Raw genomic sequence first — 16,684 nt, forward strand, 5'->3', positions numbered from 1 at the left:
AAAGGGATCCCTGAACCCCAGACTTGGGCTTATCCACACAACCTCAGGCTGCTCCAATCAACCACCCCCTACAGCCCCGCAGACCCCTGTCCCTGTGCACTTGACCTCAGAGGAGCCAACAGAGCCCTGGCCTCTCTGGGCAGATGAGCTGAGGGAGACGACCAAGGAGCAGACTCACCCCTTCCACTGAACCCCCAACCAGAGAGTCTCTCCAGGGAGGAGAGGGGGCAGAAGGACCAGGCGAGTCACACTGATTGGTGTGCCGCCCCCTGGAAGGGGACGTTGCAGTGGGGCTTGGCTGTTCTTCCCACTTAGGTCCCAGGTGCCAGCTGCCTCCCATTACTGCATCCACAGAGGTGCCCAGGGTCTGGTCCTCTTGCCCCAGTGGCTGCTGTTGCTGCTGCCGCTTCCTCCTGCCCTTGCAATCTCAGGTCCAGGAGGCTACTGCCTCATCTCAGGGACCAACCTCTGGCCCCCACAGGGGCCTCCCAGGGTGCAGACTGAGCCCCACTACTGAATCTGAATGGAAGCTGCTCCTGGTGAAGCTGAAGAAGCCCATCCCCTTGGCCGGTCCTCCGCCCTGCGGTCCCTCCTCAATCGCGGCCTCGCCTGCTTTCCAGGTCTCCAGGTCCAGGAGCTGGGCTACTTCTGCGACAGCAGAAATGGTCCCTGTTCTCAGTGCTTCTTGTTGCCATGGAAAATGCCCCAAGTGCTCCCTTATTTCCTTCCAATCAGTGCAGCAGGATTTTTAGGAATTCTATCTGCTTCTTAAATTGGTCCTGTCTCTTAACCCGGGCGGGTCTGACGTTGTTTTCTCGTCAAAGAGACTTTGCTTTCTCCACAGAGGCCTCCTGATTCCTCATAAAGTGCTGCTGCTCTTGCAGAGTGTGGTGTGTGCCCAGCTTTCTCCAGCCCAAAGGAACGTCTCCTTCCCTCCCAGCGTGGGAGTGTCCACCCCGGAAGGGCTGGCGCCTGTGGATTTCCCACCCAGCCAGCTGTTCGTTGGCATCTTGGTGACTCTAAGCAGACGCGCGGAAAAGCTGGCACATTTATGTCAACACCCCACACGATGGTGGCCTGGGTTGACCTGCTGCCCAGGGACAGAGAAGGAGAGAGAGGGGACACCAGAAAAGTCTGGTGTCATCGGTGCCAGGCCGTGTCTGGGCCACATGCCCCATGGAGGCCGGGAGCAGAGGATAGTCATGCCCAACACAGGCTCAGCTTACCAGCCCTTCTACCGCACAAAGTGAGGGGGAGAGAGAGACAGAGAGATCCAGGTGTGTGTAGCACCTGGTACAGACAGAGACCATGCCCACAGGAAAAGATGTCTCATCAGTGTCCTGGAATCTGTCCCAACCAGATCGATGTTCAGTCCTTTGGAGGAAAGAAAGAACAGAAGCGGAGAGAGGGAAGAAAACTTCCCCCGCATTTTCAAATGTAACTTCCTTTTATGCTGAAGTAGAGTACGTCTCTAGGTGACTTCTCATCCTTTCTGGAATGATGACTCAGAAGCTGAATGAAAAATCTGTGGACAGACACAACTCCGAAGCCAAGGGTCACCCTCCCAGCTGGGGTCACTTGCCCTTTCATTTCTAGATCGTCTCAGTTCCAACCTCCATCTCTATCCAAAGAGAAGCCTCTGCCCTCTGGGCATTCCAGGGACTGCTTTTGAGGTTTCTCCTCAGCATCCCTGGCTGCAGCTGTGAAGCAGCCTCAGAGTCAGGGCACCTTAAACCCCGGCACTGAAGATGTTCGCCATTACGTTAACCATAACCATCAATTTGGCTCCAGCCTCTGGCTCCAGGGCCATGGAGATTTCTCTCTCACCCCTGCCTGATGTCTAAGAACATTCTCTGCGGTTTACAGTGCTGAGCATTTGGGCTCTCTCCAGCTCTGGGTTCCTATGCTGAGACCTAAATTGGTGAGGTCCAGGCTCTCCCACTGGCCAGAGAGAAGATTTGAAGTGTCTGTCTTTCCCTCTCCCCCACAGCCATGTAGACAGGGGAAGGGGCAGGCGTGGGGTTCACCACCACCCCATGTGAACTCTGAAACCCTCCTAGAAGGCAGAAGCAGCTGAGGACAGGGGGGTCCACACAGATGTTTTTGGTGTCTTTGCACAAACAAGTGGACTCCTGGGGGCTGGCCCTGCTCCTCCCCGGGTCCTCCTTCCCCAGACCTCTAGGCCCTGAGTGTCACTGCTCGTCCATTCCTGCTGTAACATGTCCTGATTGCTGAGGACCACGGGGAAGCTGCAGGGGAGGGAGACAGCGTCTACACGGCACACTGAGATACTTTCACTTTTGTTTTCCCCGTTTGGGCGGGGCCCTCTTTGGGTGAGTAGTTCAAACTTCCTGGTCAGTGCTCAGCAGCCACCCTGGACCCAGGCTGGGGACACTGGAGGCATTGGAGGCCAAGCTCGAGGTCCAGGCAGGGCCTGGGGCGGGAAGATGGCCGATGGGGGCAGTGACTTCAGCACCAGGTCAGTCTTTATCTCCCTTCCTTTAACCTCTCTCTCTGGCCACGGCTGCTGCGTCAGTGTCAGCCGTGTAGACGCTCAGTGAAGCCTGGCCCTTGGATCTGCTTCACAAGAACACTCACAGGCAGTATAATGAAATGCAGGCATATGCAATGAGGGAATCGGAGTGTAAACTGCAGCAGGCCGCCTGCTGGTGTGAGTCCAGCTGCCACAACGCACACGACTTGCTTGCTGTATAGCTGCTGCTCAGCTGGCAGGCCGACCTGAAGTCAGCTGTCTTGACGAGGCTTTGTGGCGGGATTTATTATTCCTCATGACCTCTGAATCCTCTCCTTTTCCTCCAGCCTCCTCTGCCTTCACGTCGGTCATTTCAAAGAAGGGAGTTCAGAGAATATAAAATTCAGGGAAACACCTGACTTCTTTTCAAACACCGGATGCTGGGGCCTCGTACCTGTCCTGTGGACGGGCCTCCGTCAGCTCCGGGCCTGTTCCCAGCTCTGTGTGGGGGTCTGTGTTCTTCCTCCCTTGATCTTGATCAAAGAAAGTAAAAGGAAGAGAGAGGCCCAAGACGCCAAAGACTAACGCAGGCTGGGTATTTTCATTTTTACTTTGATTTTCTGTTCTAGAATGGGTTATACCTCTGACAAGAAAAATGGTAGAAATCCTACCTTTTTCTCCAGTAATGGGTCAGAAATAACATTACTTAATATTTTTAATTTTCCTATTTTTTAATACAAAAGAAATACATTATACATTCTTGTTTGTAAAATTTCAAATGAGACGGAAGTATACAGAGGGGAAAAGTCCTGTTCACCAGCCCCCCTTCCCCCGCAGCTTCCCATCCTGGTCCTGCTAAGTGCTGTGGGTGTAACCTTCCAGATCTTTTTCTATGCATTTACAAATCTAGCTCATTTTCCTAAACACATAATTTGTGTGCTTGCTTTTTAATAAATGGGATTATACTGTGTATGCCATTATGCATTTTGCGTTTTCACTTATTTTAATAGTGAAAATCATAGAGATCACCTTAATAATCATAGAGATCTCTACCTCGCCCTTTTTAGCAGCTACGTGCTATTCCAGAGAATCGATAGACCATAATTTCTAAACCATTCCCCTCAGTTAATGGCCATTTAGGTTATTTTCAATTGTCTACCTTTACCAACAGGCTGTGAGAACAACTATATATTTCCTTAGGTTTTTGCACATATAAGTGTATTTGTCCCGTGTCGATAATCGAAAAAGTAGAATCGTTGAGGCAAAGGGTGCTAATATTTACATGTTTATAAATCCTGCCAAATTGCCTTTCTAGGGAGCTGAACCACTATATTCTCCTACTAATAGGGAATAAGGTGAGCCATCTCCCCACGCCCAAACTTTGCAAAGGTGGTGGATACAGAGTTGCAGCTTCTTAATTTTCTTTCTTCTGATTACATGGGAGGTTTAACAGTGTTTTGTGTTTATTGGCCGTTTAAATTTCCTCTTCTATGAATTGGTGGTTTATTTATCGCCAGTGTCATTCAGTTGGGGTGATTGTCCTGTCTTTAATGATAAGGGAGAATTTGCTAAATATTCTACAAGTTATAAATATAGTCTCCTTGTCTTTTAACTTTGTTTATGGTTAGCTCAGGGCGAATCTTCCTCCAGAAAAAAAAAATTTAAAGTATAGACTTGTTATAGTATTGATTTTATAAGGTAGATGCACTCTTGTTATTATAAATAAATAAAGCCATGCAGAAAGTTACTGGTGAATTCCACGCACACTGTCTTCTTCAGGGTGGCAGATTCCACTGTAACTTTACTTCAGGGAACGTTTCTTCTCAAATATCTCCAAAAACTTTCTTTTTCAATTTTTGGGCAAAATTATTCTTCCATTGGCACAACGTGAGCCTTCACAGATTTTATCTGCCCACTAATACTTTCAACCCTGTTGTTTCTGTTTTGTGTTCATAATGGTTGTCTCCAACTTTTCTTCCATGACAATTATTTAATTTTTAGTAGCTTTTTGGTTTCTTGCTATCTCTGATTTTTTTTAAGTTGATTGTGTTTATTTTGGGGGGGATCTTAATTTGTTTCTACAGCTCTGCAGGCTCCACTGTGACCCACATTTGTTACTTTATCCTCCCATCTTCACACTGCGGCTGGATTTGCTTAGGTCTTGTGTGACGATAAGGGCCATGGGGACATCTTTCCCATCCTCTGGGTTATTCTTCCAGGTTGATTCTGTCTGCAGGTTGGTTTCCGTGTTGCCTTACCTTCTTTTTCTCCTGCCTGCCGTGGTTTTACAGCTCCTCTCACTCCTGCTTGGCCTGCAGCTCTCCCCGCTCCCCCAGTTTGCACGTCTTCATCTGGGTCAAGTTTTTTTCCCATTTCCTGTCCCATATACACATGTCTGTTTCTGTCTCTCTCTTCTCTGCCGTTGGCCGAGGAGAGCCCCCTCCTTATGCCAGCACCTCACTGTCGTAATGACCATGCTTCACATAAACTCTTGACTTCTATAGAGTAAACCTTCCATCCTCTTTTCTTCTTCCAAAGCATCTAGGCCTTTGCATCTCTAAATCACCTTGTCAAAATCTTGCTGGGATTTTATTTAGGATTGCATCGAATCTATAGATCAGTTTGAAGAGAATAGACATCTTGTAATATTGTGTCTTCTAGCTCATTAATATGGTATATGTATATTTGAATTAAAAATATTTTCTAATAAAATTTATATTTTTCTCCCTAGAGGTTCTTATACATCTTCTGCCAAATTTATTCACAGATACTTGTTATCTTTATATTATTAAATCTATACAATTTAAAATCAACTTTCTAGCTGCTTGTTACTAAGATAAAAAAATAAGTTGAAACTTTACCAAACTCTTTTTTATTCTAATGACTTACGTGGAGATATAAACCAGCCCTGGTGGTCTAGTGGTTAAGATTCAATGCTCTCACTGTGGCCCAAGTTTATTTCTGGTCAGGGAACCACACCACCCATCTGTTGGTTGTCATACTGTGGCAGCTGCCTGTTGCTGTGATGCTGAAATCTATGCCACCCCTATTTCAAATACCAGCAAGGTCCCCATGGTGGACAGGTTTCAATGGAGCTTCCAGACTAAGACAGACTAGGGAGAAGGACCTGGCCACTCACTTCCAAAAAAATTGGCCATGAAAACCTTGTGAATAGCAGGGGAGCATTGTCTGATATAGCACTAGAAGATGAGAGGAAGGCCAAAAAAGACCAGGCAGGGTTTTGCTCTGCCGTACACAGAGTCCAATTGACTCAATGGCACTGACAATAAATGGAGATATATATGTACATATATGAATTTACATAATGACAGTTTTGTTTCTTCCAATCTAATCCTTATACTTGTGACTTCTTTTTCTTGCCTTACTGTGTTGGCTGGCACTTCCAGTGTTATGGTGACTACAAGCAGTGAGAGTCATCATCTGCGTCTTGATCCCAATCCCAAAGGGAAAGCCTTCATCATTGCACAGTTATGGATGATGCTTGCTGTAGGTTTTCTTCTCTAATGAAAGACTTACACAGATTAAAGAAGTTTTATAGCTGTCACCTGACACTTTCAACATGGTCCTGTTTTCCATTATTTCTGCTATTCTCACTCATAAAGATTTTTTTAAATAAACTTTTTATTTTGTAATAATTTTATATTTATGGAAAAGTTGCAAAGGTAGTACAGAAGTTTCTGTACACAGCACACCCAGTTTCAGTTCCTGTGCTTTATCCTCTTACGTTACTGTGGTACACTTGTCGAAACTAAAAAACCAACACTGGTACATCACTATTAACTAAACCTCAGACATTTTTCAATTTCATCAATTTTTCCACTAATGTCTGTTTTCTGTTCCAGGATTCAGTCCAGGGTACCACACTGCATTTAGCCACCTTGTCACCTACTCTCTTCTGGTCTGTGATAGTTTTTCAGTCTTTCCTTGTCTTTCATGACCTTGACAGCTTGAAGAGTACTGGTAGGGCATTTTGTAGAATGTCTTTCAATTTGGGTTTGCCTTGGTGTTTTTCTCATGATTTACTGGGGTTATGGGTTTTATGAAAGAATACCCCAAAGGTGAAGTGCCCTTCTCATCACACTTATCAGGGGATATGTCAACCCAACTTATCACTAGGGATGTTCCCCTTGATCATGTGGTTATGGTCGTGTTTGCCGGGTTTCTCCACTATAAAGTTACTATTTTTCCCTTTCCACAGTCTATTCACAAAGATTATTTTGCTGGTTATCTTTGACTGTGTACTCAACTGTATTTGAAAAAATTATTTATAGGTAAAATTTAGGCCTGCAGGGCAGGCCTACTAGCCTTTGGAAAGGATTTCTGTTTGCCATGTCCACGTCCAGGTGCCTGAGGGCACAACCTATCCAGAAACACTTCAACACAAGATCAGGGTCTGAGAGGACCTGGAGGAAGCCAAGGGGTTTACTGGGAAACAATTCCAGGCCAGAGCTGTCCCCTCCCCTTTATTCTCACTGTGCAGATGTGATGGTCATGTCTGGAGTCCTGTTAGACCCTCCACCGTGTGTGGACTCTCAACTTTATCTCTGTCCCTCTCACCCCTTAAAGCTGTCAAACCCGAGGATCCGAGTCTCTGGGATCAGCGAATGCCGTCAAGTCAAAAGTGGCTCTGTGCTTGCTTACCTCTCTGTTTCTCCTTCCTCTTTACTTTTGCATGGTAAATCTTTACTGTTTCATCTTTTCAATGATTAATAACATTTTAAAATGCTTTTCCCAACTTTTAAGTTTTTTCAACAGAAGGCTGTGTTGCTTGTGGGAATTAGAAGGGATTAAGGTTTTTCGAATCCTGCCCCATCATACCAGAAACTTATGGTCACTGATTGATCGACTGGTTGATTAACTGCCATTTTTCAAAGTTTATGGCTTGAAGTTTGGTTGTGGCTCATGAAGTTTTTCTCTGACTGCTTCCAACATTTTTCTCTCAGCATTTATACAGTAATGAGTCTAGATTTGTTTGTTTTTTGGTTTTGTTTTTATTTTGTATTTACACTGTTGAGGTTTTGAGAGCCTTGAGTTTGTAAGTTGATGTCTTTTAGCCGTTTTGGAAAATTTTTAGCCACTATATCTTCAGATATTTCTTCTGCCCTCTCGCCAACTCCCTCCTCTCTCTTTCTAGGACTCAAAAGTAAATTACACTAGACCTTTTGACTGTTTCTCACATGTTCCTTACATGCTTTTCTGGATTTTTCCATTTTTAAAATTTCTGTACTTTAGTTGGATATCATCTATTGATCTGTCTTCTAGTTAGTTAATTTACTAATTTTTTAATCCAATCTTCCGCTAAATCCTTCCATTGAGTTTAATTTAAGAAATTGTATTTTTCAGTTCTAAAATGTTCATTTGATTATTTTCTGTGGGTTCCAATTCTCTGCTGGAATTGTCTAACTTTCTATTTTCTCCATCTTTTCATCCATTTTCTTGACCATTTTAATCATACCTTTTGTGTGCTAACTCTAAACTCTGAATCCTCTGTGCATCTGCTTCTGTTATGTCTTTTTTCTCTTGGTTTGGTTGTATAGTCCTACCTTTTGACATTAATTACTTTTGATTGAATGCCAGACATTGTGAATACAATGTCCAGTTGTTGTTGTCTTCCACATGAGAGTGATCCCCTTTCCTCTGCTAGGCAAGTAAAATAATGAGGCAGATTACCTGAAGCAAATCAGGTACAAAATGACTCAAGATTAGCTTGCATTTTTTTAATAAGATTTTTTGTGTGTGTCTGAGGAAGATCAGCCCTGAGCTAACATCCGTGTTAATCCTCCTCTTTTTGCTGAGGAAGACCGGCTCTGAGCTAACATCTGTTGCCCATCCTCCTCCTTTTTTTTCCCCAAAGTCCCAGTAGATAGTTGTATGTCATAGTTGCACGTCCTTCCCGCCGCTGCATGAGGGACGCGGCCTCAGCATGGCCGGAGAAGCATTGCGTCGGTGCGCGCCCGGGATCCGAACCCGGGCCGCCAGCAGCGGAGCGCGCGCACTTAACCACCAAGCCACGGGGCTGGCCCTTAATAAGATTTTAAATACCTCTGGTTTTCCCTGATCCCAGATGAGGACATCCTGGGCTTTCGACTGAGAGATTGCCATCAAATTTTCTCTGTTTTTCAAAGATTTTGTCATATTTTCAGTCTCTTGCTTCATACAGCTTTAGAATTGAGAAAAGTTCTTGAGGAGAAAACCAACCAAGTTTTTTGTTTCCTTGAAGTCTAATTTTGCGCTCCAGCCCTCAAAAGTTCTGTTAGTTTCTTTGTCCTCCAGCCACAGCCCTCTACCTGTGCCAAGTCCATATTCTCATCTTCTAGCCTTGTCCAGAGTTAAAAAGTGCACTCAGGGAAAAAAAGACTGCAGATCCCATAGCCAGATCACCACCCCCTGCAGGGATTTCAACTCTCTTTCTTTATATTCTCTGGACCTCATCATGACTGTCTTTGTCTTTTCGGCATGGTGAACCTACAGGTAATTTTGCTTTGGTTTTAAGAGACTTTTGACGTAGTTCTTCCAGCTTCCTGGCCTAAACAACTTTACCAAAGGTCTTGGGAGGGGTAATTGGCTGTGTGTTGGGCCCCTCAGTTCTTCAGCCATGCATGGCCATTACAAGCTCTTCTGTTTTCTGCTCAGATCAGCACTCCTTGGCCTTGGCCAAGCCCAGATTCTCGGCCTCTGCTTCCAGAATCAGCAAATACTCCCCAGAAAAAGAACAACTTCAGCTCCTCAGCTCCCAAAGTTCTCCTGTCTCTAGAATCTTAGTCTCTGTCATCTGTGTTGTTTCCGTAGCTCTATAATCCCTTTTTAATAGGATTTTTGTTCTTCTATCCAGCACTTCTATTATTCTAGACTGGACTTCTGGACTGCCTCAAACTATTCCATCCTACCCTCTGATGAATTTTTGTTTAGATTATTTTATATAGGTACTAAGCAAGCGTTAGTCTAGTTTTAGTTTCATTTTCCCATTCACTCAAAAATCACATTTAAAAAAATTTTTTATATACTCAAGTTTACCAACGTTATCCTTCTTGTGTCTTGTTAAAGAATGCCTTTCATGTACTCAGAATTCTAACCATATTCTCCTATATATTATTCTAATACTTTATTCATTTATTTACAAATATTTCCTGACTCCATGTTTCCAATGCTTGATTAGGTGCTGGAATATAATGGTGAGCAAAGCAGACCAAGGCCCTCCCCTAACAGAGGTGGCATTCCAGTGAGGAAGGCAAACAATAAACAGATGAACAAATAAATATATAATGTAATGGCAGAAAGTGGTGAGACTATGAAGAAAAAAACCTATGAGGTACACAGAGTATAATGGGAGTGCTATTTTATACAGGATGTCCTGGGGGTGCTTTCTAAGAGGTTGATATTTGATGAGAATCCTAAATGAAATGAAGAAAAGCACCAAGAAAATTTCTGAAGAAATGTTCTAAGCAGAAGAAACAGGCAATGAAAGGTCAGGTATAGAAACATGCTTGGAATGTCTGAGCAAAGCTATGAGGTTAGGGTGCCAAAGGGCAATGATCTAGAAGATCTAGAGGAGGAGGGGTATGAAATGAGGTTGGAGAGTTTCCAAGAGACAGTCATGTATTTTCTGGTAGGTCACGTCAAGACTTTAGATTTTATTCAAAGTGAAATGGGGAGCCATTGGAGGGTTTTCAGTAGAGAGAAATGATCTGGCTTCAGTTTTTAAAAGATCTCTCTTTGCTTATGTTTGGTGTTTGGAGAACAGCTGCAGTGTGGCAAGAGTGGAAGTAGGGAGGCTAGTTAGTAGCTATTGCAATAGTCCAGGCAGGAGATGGTGGTGGCTGAGACCAGATTGATGCAATGGATGTAAAGAAAAGGGGTGGGATACTGGATAGACTTCTCTGGTAGAGCCAAGGACAATTGCAGATGGATTAAATGCTAGGTGTGAGAGAAAGAGAGGCGTCATAGAAGGCTCCAAAGGTTTTGTCCAAATAAATTGAAGGATAGAATTGTCATTTGCCTGGATGGCAAAATTGTGTAGTGATAAAGGGCCTGGACTCTGTTCCAAAGCCTCGTTCTGTTCTTGAATAGTTATATGGCTTTGGGGAAATTGATTAACTTCTCCATACCTCTGTTTCTTCATCTGTAAAATGGGATAATAATAGCATATACCTCATAGGTGCTGTCAGGATTCAATGAGTTAGTATATGTAAGTGCTTGGAATGATGCATAACATTTAGTAAGTGTTATATGTATTTGCTGAATCCCATATATAAGAAAACTGGAAAATGAGAAAGTTTCAAGAGGTGATTCAAAAGATCAATAATCAGTTCTTGCCTGGCTGAGTGTGAAAAGCCTACCAGTGTCATCAAAGTGGAGATGGTTGAATATAAATCTAGAGTCCAGGGAAGAGATGTAAGGTAGAGACGCACGTTTGGGAATTGTCCACGTGTGGCTGGTATTCAAAGGTGTGGGAATAGACGAGATTGCACACGGAAGGAGTGCAGATAGAGAAGGGGTCACAGGACTGGCCCTGAGGCAGTCCAATACATGCAGGAAGAGCAGAAGGAGCAGCCAAGGAGGCAGCAGGAAAGCCACAAACATGGCATCTCAGAAGCCAAATGAAGAAAGCACTTCCAGAAGGAAGAAGTGAACGATGAGGTCAATGAGGCTGAGGGATGGAGGAAGAGGAGGACTGAGACCTGGCCTTTGGATTTAGTGTGTGGAGGTCAGGGAAGATAGAAAGTCAGGGTCTTAAGTATAGACTATCGATAGGGATAAAATTTGAATGGGTGCAAGAGAGAGTGAGAGGAGAGAAAGTGGAGACAGTGAACATAGATAACAATTTCAAAGGGGAAACAGAAAAGGAGAGGTAATTGAGTGGAGGGTAGGATGTAGGGAGACTTTTAAATGGGTAATATTGAAGCACTGCGTTTATAGGAATATTCCAATAGAGAAGGAAAAGTTGATGAGGCAGGAGTGAGAGGGGATGATTTCTGTATTGATTGTGCCTGAGTAGGGGTGAGGTGATGGAAAGCAGTGCCCAGGTGGGTGGATTGCCCTTAGATTGAAGCTACGCATTTCATGTGCTACAACAGGAGGGAAGGCCAGTGGGAACAGATATAGGTAGGCTGATATATTTTATGATGAGAGGGTGCAATTACACTCTCTGGTTGCTTCTATAGTCTCGGGTGAGAAAGGGAGGAAAGGAAGAAGAGAAGGAATGGTCGGAGTTTGAGGATAGAGAAGCTGTAACACAGTCATTCAGTGAAAGAAAAAGTGAAATGAATCGCAAAATCTATAATTAATGAACAACATTGAGAGTCTGTTTCAGCTTAATGATCATAAACTTAAAGAGAGAGTACTTAGCACTATTCTGTTTTTCTCCAGACAGCTTGGATGCAGATGAGTGGAAAAGGGACTAATCTGGTTTTATCTAGGGTTAATGATTTGTTAGATGAATTCAGTGGAGGGAGATGTAAGCAAGGAGGTTGAGGGTGAATTTAAGAGGCGGATTTTAACAGCAATTCTAGAACTTGACTGCATGATGGGGAAGCTTTGAACTTACAGATACCACTCCCAGTTGCAGCTGGGTATCAGGATATTTAAAATCTCCTCAGGTGGTTCTAATGTATAGCCAAGGTTAAGAACACTGGATTGTAACAATAGACCATGGACTTTAGCTGGGTGAGAAAAGAAGTGAAGACATAGAAGTGGTTATGGATAATAAAACAGTGGTATAATTGAAGGTCCGAGGGGAGAGGATCAAAGATATGTTGGAGTTCGGGAATTAGAAGACATGACCTGGGATGTATGAGGCAGTGGTCACAGTTGAAATTGAGATTTTGGAGGGTGCACAAATTGGAGGAATGATGAGGTCTAAAATGTGGCCATGGAGGTGAGTTGCAGCAATGGAATGAAAGACAAGATTATTAGCAGTAAGAAGGTCAATAAGTTGAAAGATCATGGTATTTAATGGAATTTCTCTGTGGATGTTGAAGTAATCAAGAATTTTGTAAGGAGTCCTGGTAAGGCAAGTGCTAAAATCTTCATTGAATAAGAGGGAGTGGCCAGTAGAATGGCAAATAGAAAGGAAAAGTAGAAGGTTGTATAGTTTGTTTAGCTGGATGGTTGGTTACATTTCATTCTTAATTCCATGGGAAATTTGTTTTTGTGTATGGAATGAGATACAGAACTTTTTTTCTGACAAAAAAAGGACCATTTATGCAGTAGTATTAACTTAGTAGTTTATCCTTTAACTACTGATTTGAAATAACATCTTTAGTATACACTAGATTCTCTTTTATGTATAGGTGATCTCTGTTCTGATCCATATTTCTATTTTTCATTCCTATTGCAATACTGAAATGTTTCAGTTACTATGGTTTAACAGGTAAAGCTCTTTATTGTTCCTCTTTTCATAATATTCTTAGATGTTCTTGAGTATCTTCTTTTTCCTAAATAAATTTTAGAACAAATTGTTAATGCTCTGTAACCTATCTTGCTGGGATTCAATTAACAGACACTGAATGAATAGACAAATTTAGGAAGAATTTACATTTTTAAAAATTCTGAATGCTCTCAGCTAGAAACATTGTATCTCTCTCCATTTATTCAAGTATATAGTCAAGTTCTATAGTAAAGTTGTTCTTTAATGAGCCCTGTGATATTCTCATTGGGTCAGTTTAGTGCTAGGCATTTTATAATTGTATTTGTAAATGGGAACTCTTTTTTCTTTTACATTTCTAATTTTTTGTGGCTGGCATAGGAAAAATCTATTGAGTTTGTCAATCTTATAGATATGAATTTTACAAGTGGTCTTCTCCCGTCTAATATTGTCTTATATTTTTCTAGATAAATAATTACATCTTCTACAAGTAATAGTAGTTTTGTGTGTGTGTGTGTGAGGAAGATCAGCCCTGAGCTAACATCCATGCCAATCCTCCTCTTTTTGCTGAGGAAGACTGGCCCTGGCCTAACATCTGCGCCCATCTTCCTCCACTTTATATGGGACGCCGCAACAGCATGGCCTGACAAGTGGTGCCTCGGTGCGCACCCAGGATCTGAACCCAGGTCACCAGCAGCAGAGTGCGCACACTTAACCGCTACGCCAGGGGGCCGGCACCCGCAAGTAATAGTAATTTTGTCTCCTCTTTTTCAGAATTTATACCTCTACATTTTTCTTTCTTTCTATCTTTTTTCTTTCTTCGTGTACGTGGTCAGTGCATTAGCTGGTGCATCGCCAAAACAATACTACATAGTAGCAATAAAAATTAACAGTTTAGATTTATTTCTGGTTTTAGGAGGATGTTTACAGTGTTTAAATTGAGGTTTTCTGATAGATGCCTTTTATCAAGTTAGGGACATTTACTGCTAGTCCTGGTTTACTATAAGTTGTTTCTTTTTATCAGGACCATGTGTTAGATATTTATCAATTTTTATAGAATCTTTTGAGACAATAATATAATTTTTCTCCCTTAATCTGTTTAATCCAGAGTAAATTGTATTGAAATATTTTTATTGATTTAGTTAATTTCACCAAAGTAATACACATACATATATCAAATATGTATGTTTGATTGATTGATATTTGACATATTTAAAATATCGAATAGTCAACAAGGCCTTTATAAAAAACCAGCAGTCCTTGCCTCCATCCTCCCTACCCTGTGTCCAATTTCTCAGATGGATTCTTTTTAATCTTTTAGCTCTTCCCTGTGGTATTTACTTCCATAAGTCTAAATGATGTACTCGTACAGCTGTTTTGTGATTTTTTTTAAATTTCAGACATTAATCTAGTCACATAACACTGCAGAAGAAGGAGCTAGCTCTCATAATACTCCTTTCCATTCACTTTCCATTCATGCAATACATCACAGTTTGGGGTTAATCGTTAGTCAGTATTACCATTATTATGACTATCTAAATGTTCTTTATAGCTAAATCATGTAATATATTACTATCACATTTCTTTCCTATGCAACACCTACCCCCCCCCATAAATAACTATTGCCTTGTTATATATTTGCCTGGATTTTGTGTGTCTTCATTACCAATTCTTCCCAAACTCACCACAGAACTCTAAAACTCCTCTCAATACAGGGCGACATGATTCCTCTTTCTTGTTTTACTCCCTCGTTTTGGTGTAGCACATTATCCATAGCCTCCTGAGTAAGAGTTCATAGAAGGCATACATATATTTTTAAGATCATTCGTGTGCTAAAAAAAAAAAATCCTTATTTTTTTATCCTCACACTTATATGAAAATTTGGTAGGTGTAAAGGTCTAGTTTGGAAAGTAATTTAGTCCATTGTCCTGCAGTTTCCAGCTTTCTTAAGTTTGCTGCTGTTCTGATTCTTGATCCTCTCTCTGTATGGCACCTGCTTTGCCTCTCTGAGACTTTCTGGTTCTTCTGCTTAATTTTTTGATTTCTGAAATGTCACAATGGTTTGCCTTGCTTTGGGTGTTGGTTGAATTCATTGTTCTGGGTACTCCAGGGCCCTTTCAAATGGAAACATTTACTTCAATTGACATAATATTGCTTGTAATATTTCTTTGATAATTTCCTCCCTTCTGCTTTCTCTTCTATATTTTTGGAATTCCCATTAGTTGGATATTAGGTCTCTTAGGTTGATCCCACCAGAAAGATGAACAAGTGGGTCCTAGAGAAAATTAAGCCGGAACTATGGCTGGAGGCAAAAATGATAAAACCAAGGCTGTCCCCTGGGCACATCATGAGAAGGCAGGATTCTTTGGAAGAGACAATAACGCTGGGAAAAATAGAAGGCAGCAAGAAAAGAGGAAGACCAAGTGTGAGATGAATTGACTCCATAAAGGAAGCCATAGGCATGAGTCTACAGAAGCTGAGTAGGGCTTTTGAGGACAGGACATTGTGAACATCATTCATTCTTAGGGTCGCCAGGAGTCAGACTTGACAGCAACAAGATTGATCCTCAACAAGCTTCCTGTTCTTTGTTTTTTCTTGGCAATATTTTATATTTTTTCTTTTGAATCTACCATCTGTGAAATTTTCTCAGCTCATTAATTCCTTCTAGTGATTTTTAAATGTCTGCCATCATACTTTTAATTTCCAAAAGCTCTTTTTAAAAGTTCCTTCTTTTTTACACCATCCTTGTTTCTTTTTTTAATGAATCCAATATTTTTTCTCTACTGCTGAGGGTGATAATTTTTTTAATTCCATCTGTTTCTTCCAAGGTTCTTTTAGGAGTTAGTTTCTTCCCAACTCCTGCCCCATTATTTGTCTTTCTCAAAGATTCCATCAGGTGTCCATTGGGTGTACACCCACATTTGGGAATAAGACATGAAAACCTAATTAGGGCTCTAGGTAAAGGATGCCTCTGGTTGGCTGGTGAGCTTCTTTTGTGCCAGTTTTTATTTTTACCTCCCAACCTGTCTTCTGAAGTCATGGTGCCTCTGATTCCTGACCCTTTCTACAATTCAGAAGCCTAAGTTGGCTTGCCTCTTGCTGGTTTCCCCTGTGTAAGTAATTATATATTTTTAAGATTTATTGAAGTATAATTGATATACAAAAAAATGCACACATTTAATGTATACATCTTGATGAGTTTAGACATATGCATACACCCATGATACCATCTCCACAACCAAGGTACTAAACATAACCATCACCTCCCAAAAGTTCCTCATGTTTGTTAACAGTAGGTACTATGTTTTATAGCAGATCTCTAGAACTTACTCATCTTGCATAACTGAAACTTTACACCCATTGAAAACAATTCCCCATTTCCCCCTCCCCCAGCCCCTGGCAACCACCATTCTATTCTCTACTTCTATGAGTTTGACTATTTTAGATACCTCATATAAGTGGAATTATGCAGTATTTATCCTTCTGTGACTGTTCTAATTCGCTTAGCATAATGTTCTCTAGGTTCATCCATGTTGTTGCAAATGGCAGTATTTCCTTGTTTTTTAAAGCCAAATTATATTCCGTTGTAAGTATATTCCATGTTTTCTTTATCCATTCATCTGTCAATGAACATTTGGCTTGTTTCCATATTTTGGCAATTGTAAATAATGCTGCAATAAACATTAGAGTGCAGAGATCTCTTCCAATTCCAAGAATTTCAATTCTTATAGATAAATATTCAGAACTGAGATTGCTGGATCATATGGTAGCTCTATTTTTAATTTTTTGAAAAAACTTTATACTGTTTTCAATAGTGGCTGCCCCAC

The 16,684-nt window shown here is 41.8% G+C and overlaps 1 protein-coding gene across 4 annotated transcripts in view; it reads left to right on the forward strand.

Annotated features, from left to right (window-relative positions):
• Positions 1 to 2,347: 2,347 nt before the first annotated feature.
• The window catches only part of LOC131399108 (nuclear autoantigen Sp-100-like), a 92,540-nt gene continuing 78,203 nt past the window's right edge, over positions 2,348 to 16,684 (forward strand). For all 4 annotated transcript variants that reach the window (XM_058533178.1, XM_058533179.1, XM_058533180.1 and 1 more), the window contains exon 1: positions 2,348 to 2,479. In XM_058533178.1, coding sequence (XP_058389161.1) covers positions 2,448 to 2,479 — 32 coding nt within the window. In that variant the 5' untranslated portion in view covers positions 2,348 to 2,447. The remainder of the gene's footprint in view (positions 2,480 to 16,684) is intronic.

The sequence above is a fragment of the Diceros bicornis genome, chromosome 37, assembly GCF_020826845.1.
Source record: "Diceros bicornis minor isolate mBicDic1 chromosome 37, mDicBic1.mat.cur, whole genome shotgun sequence".
Lineage (NCBI taxonomy): Eukaryota > Metazoa > Chordata > Mammalia > Perissodactyla > Rhinocerotidae > Diceros > Diceros bicornis.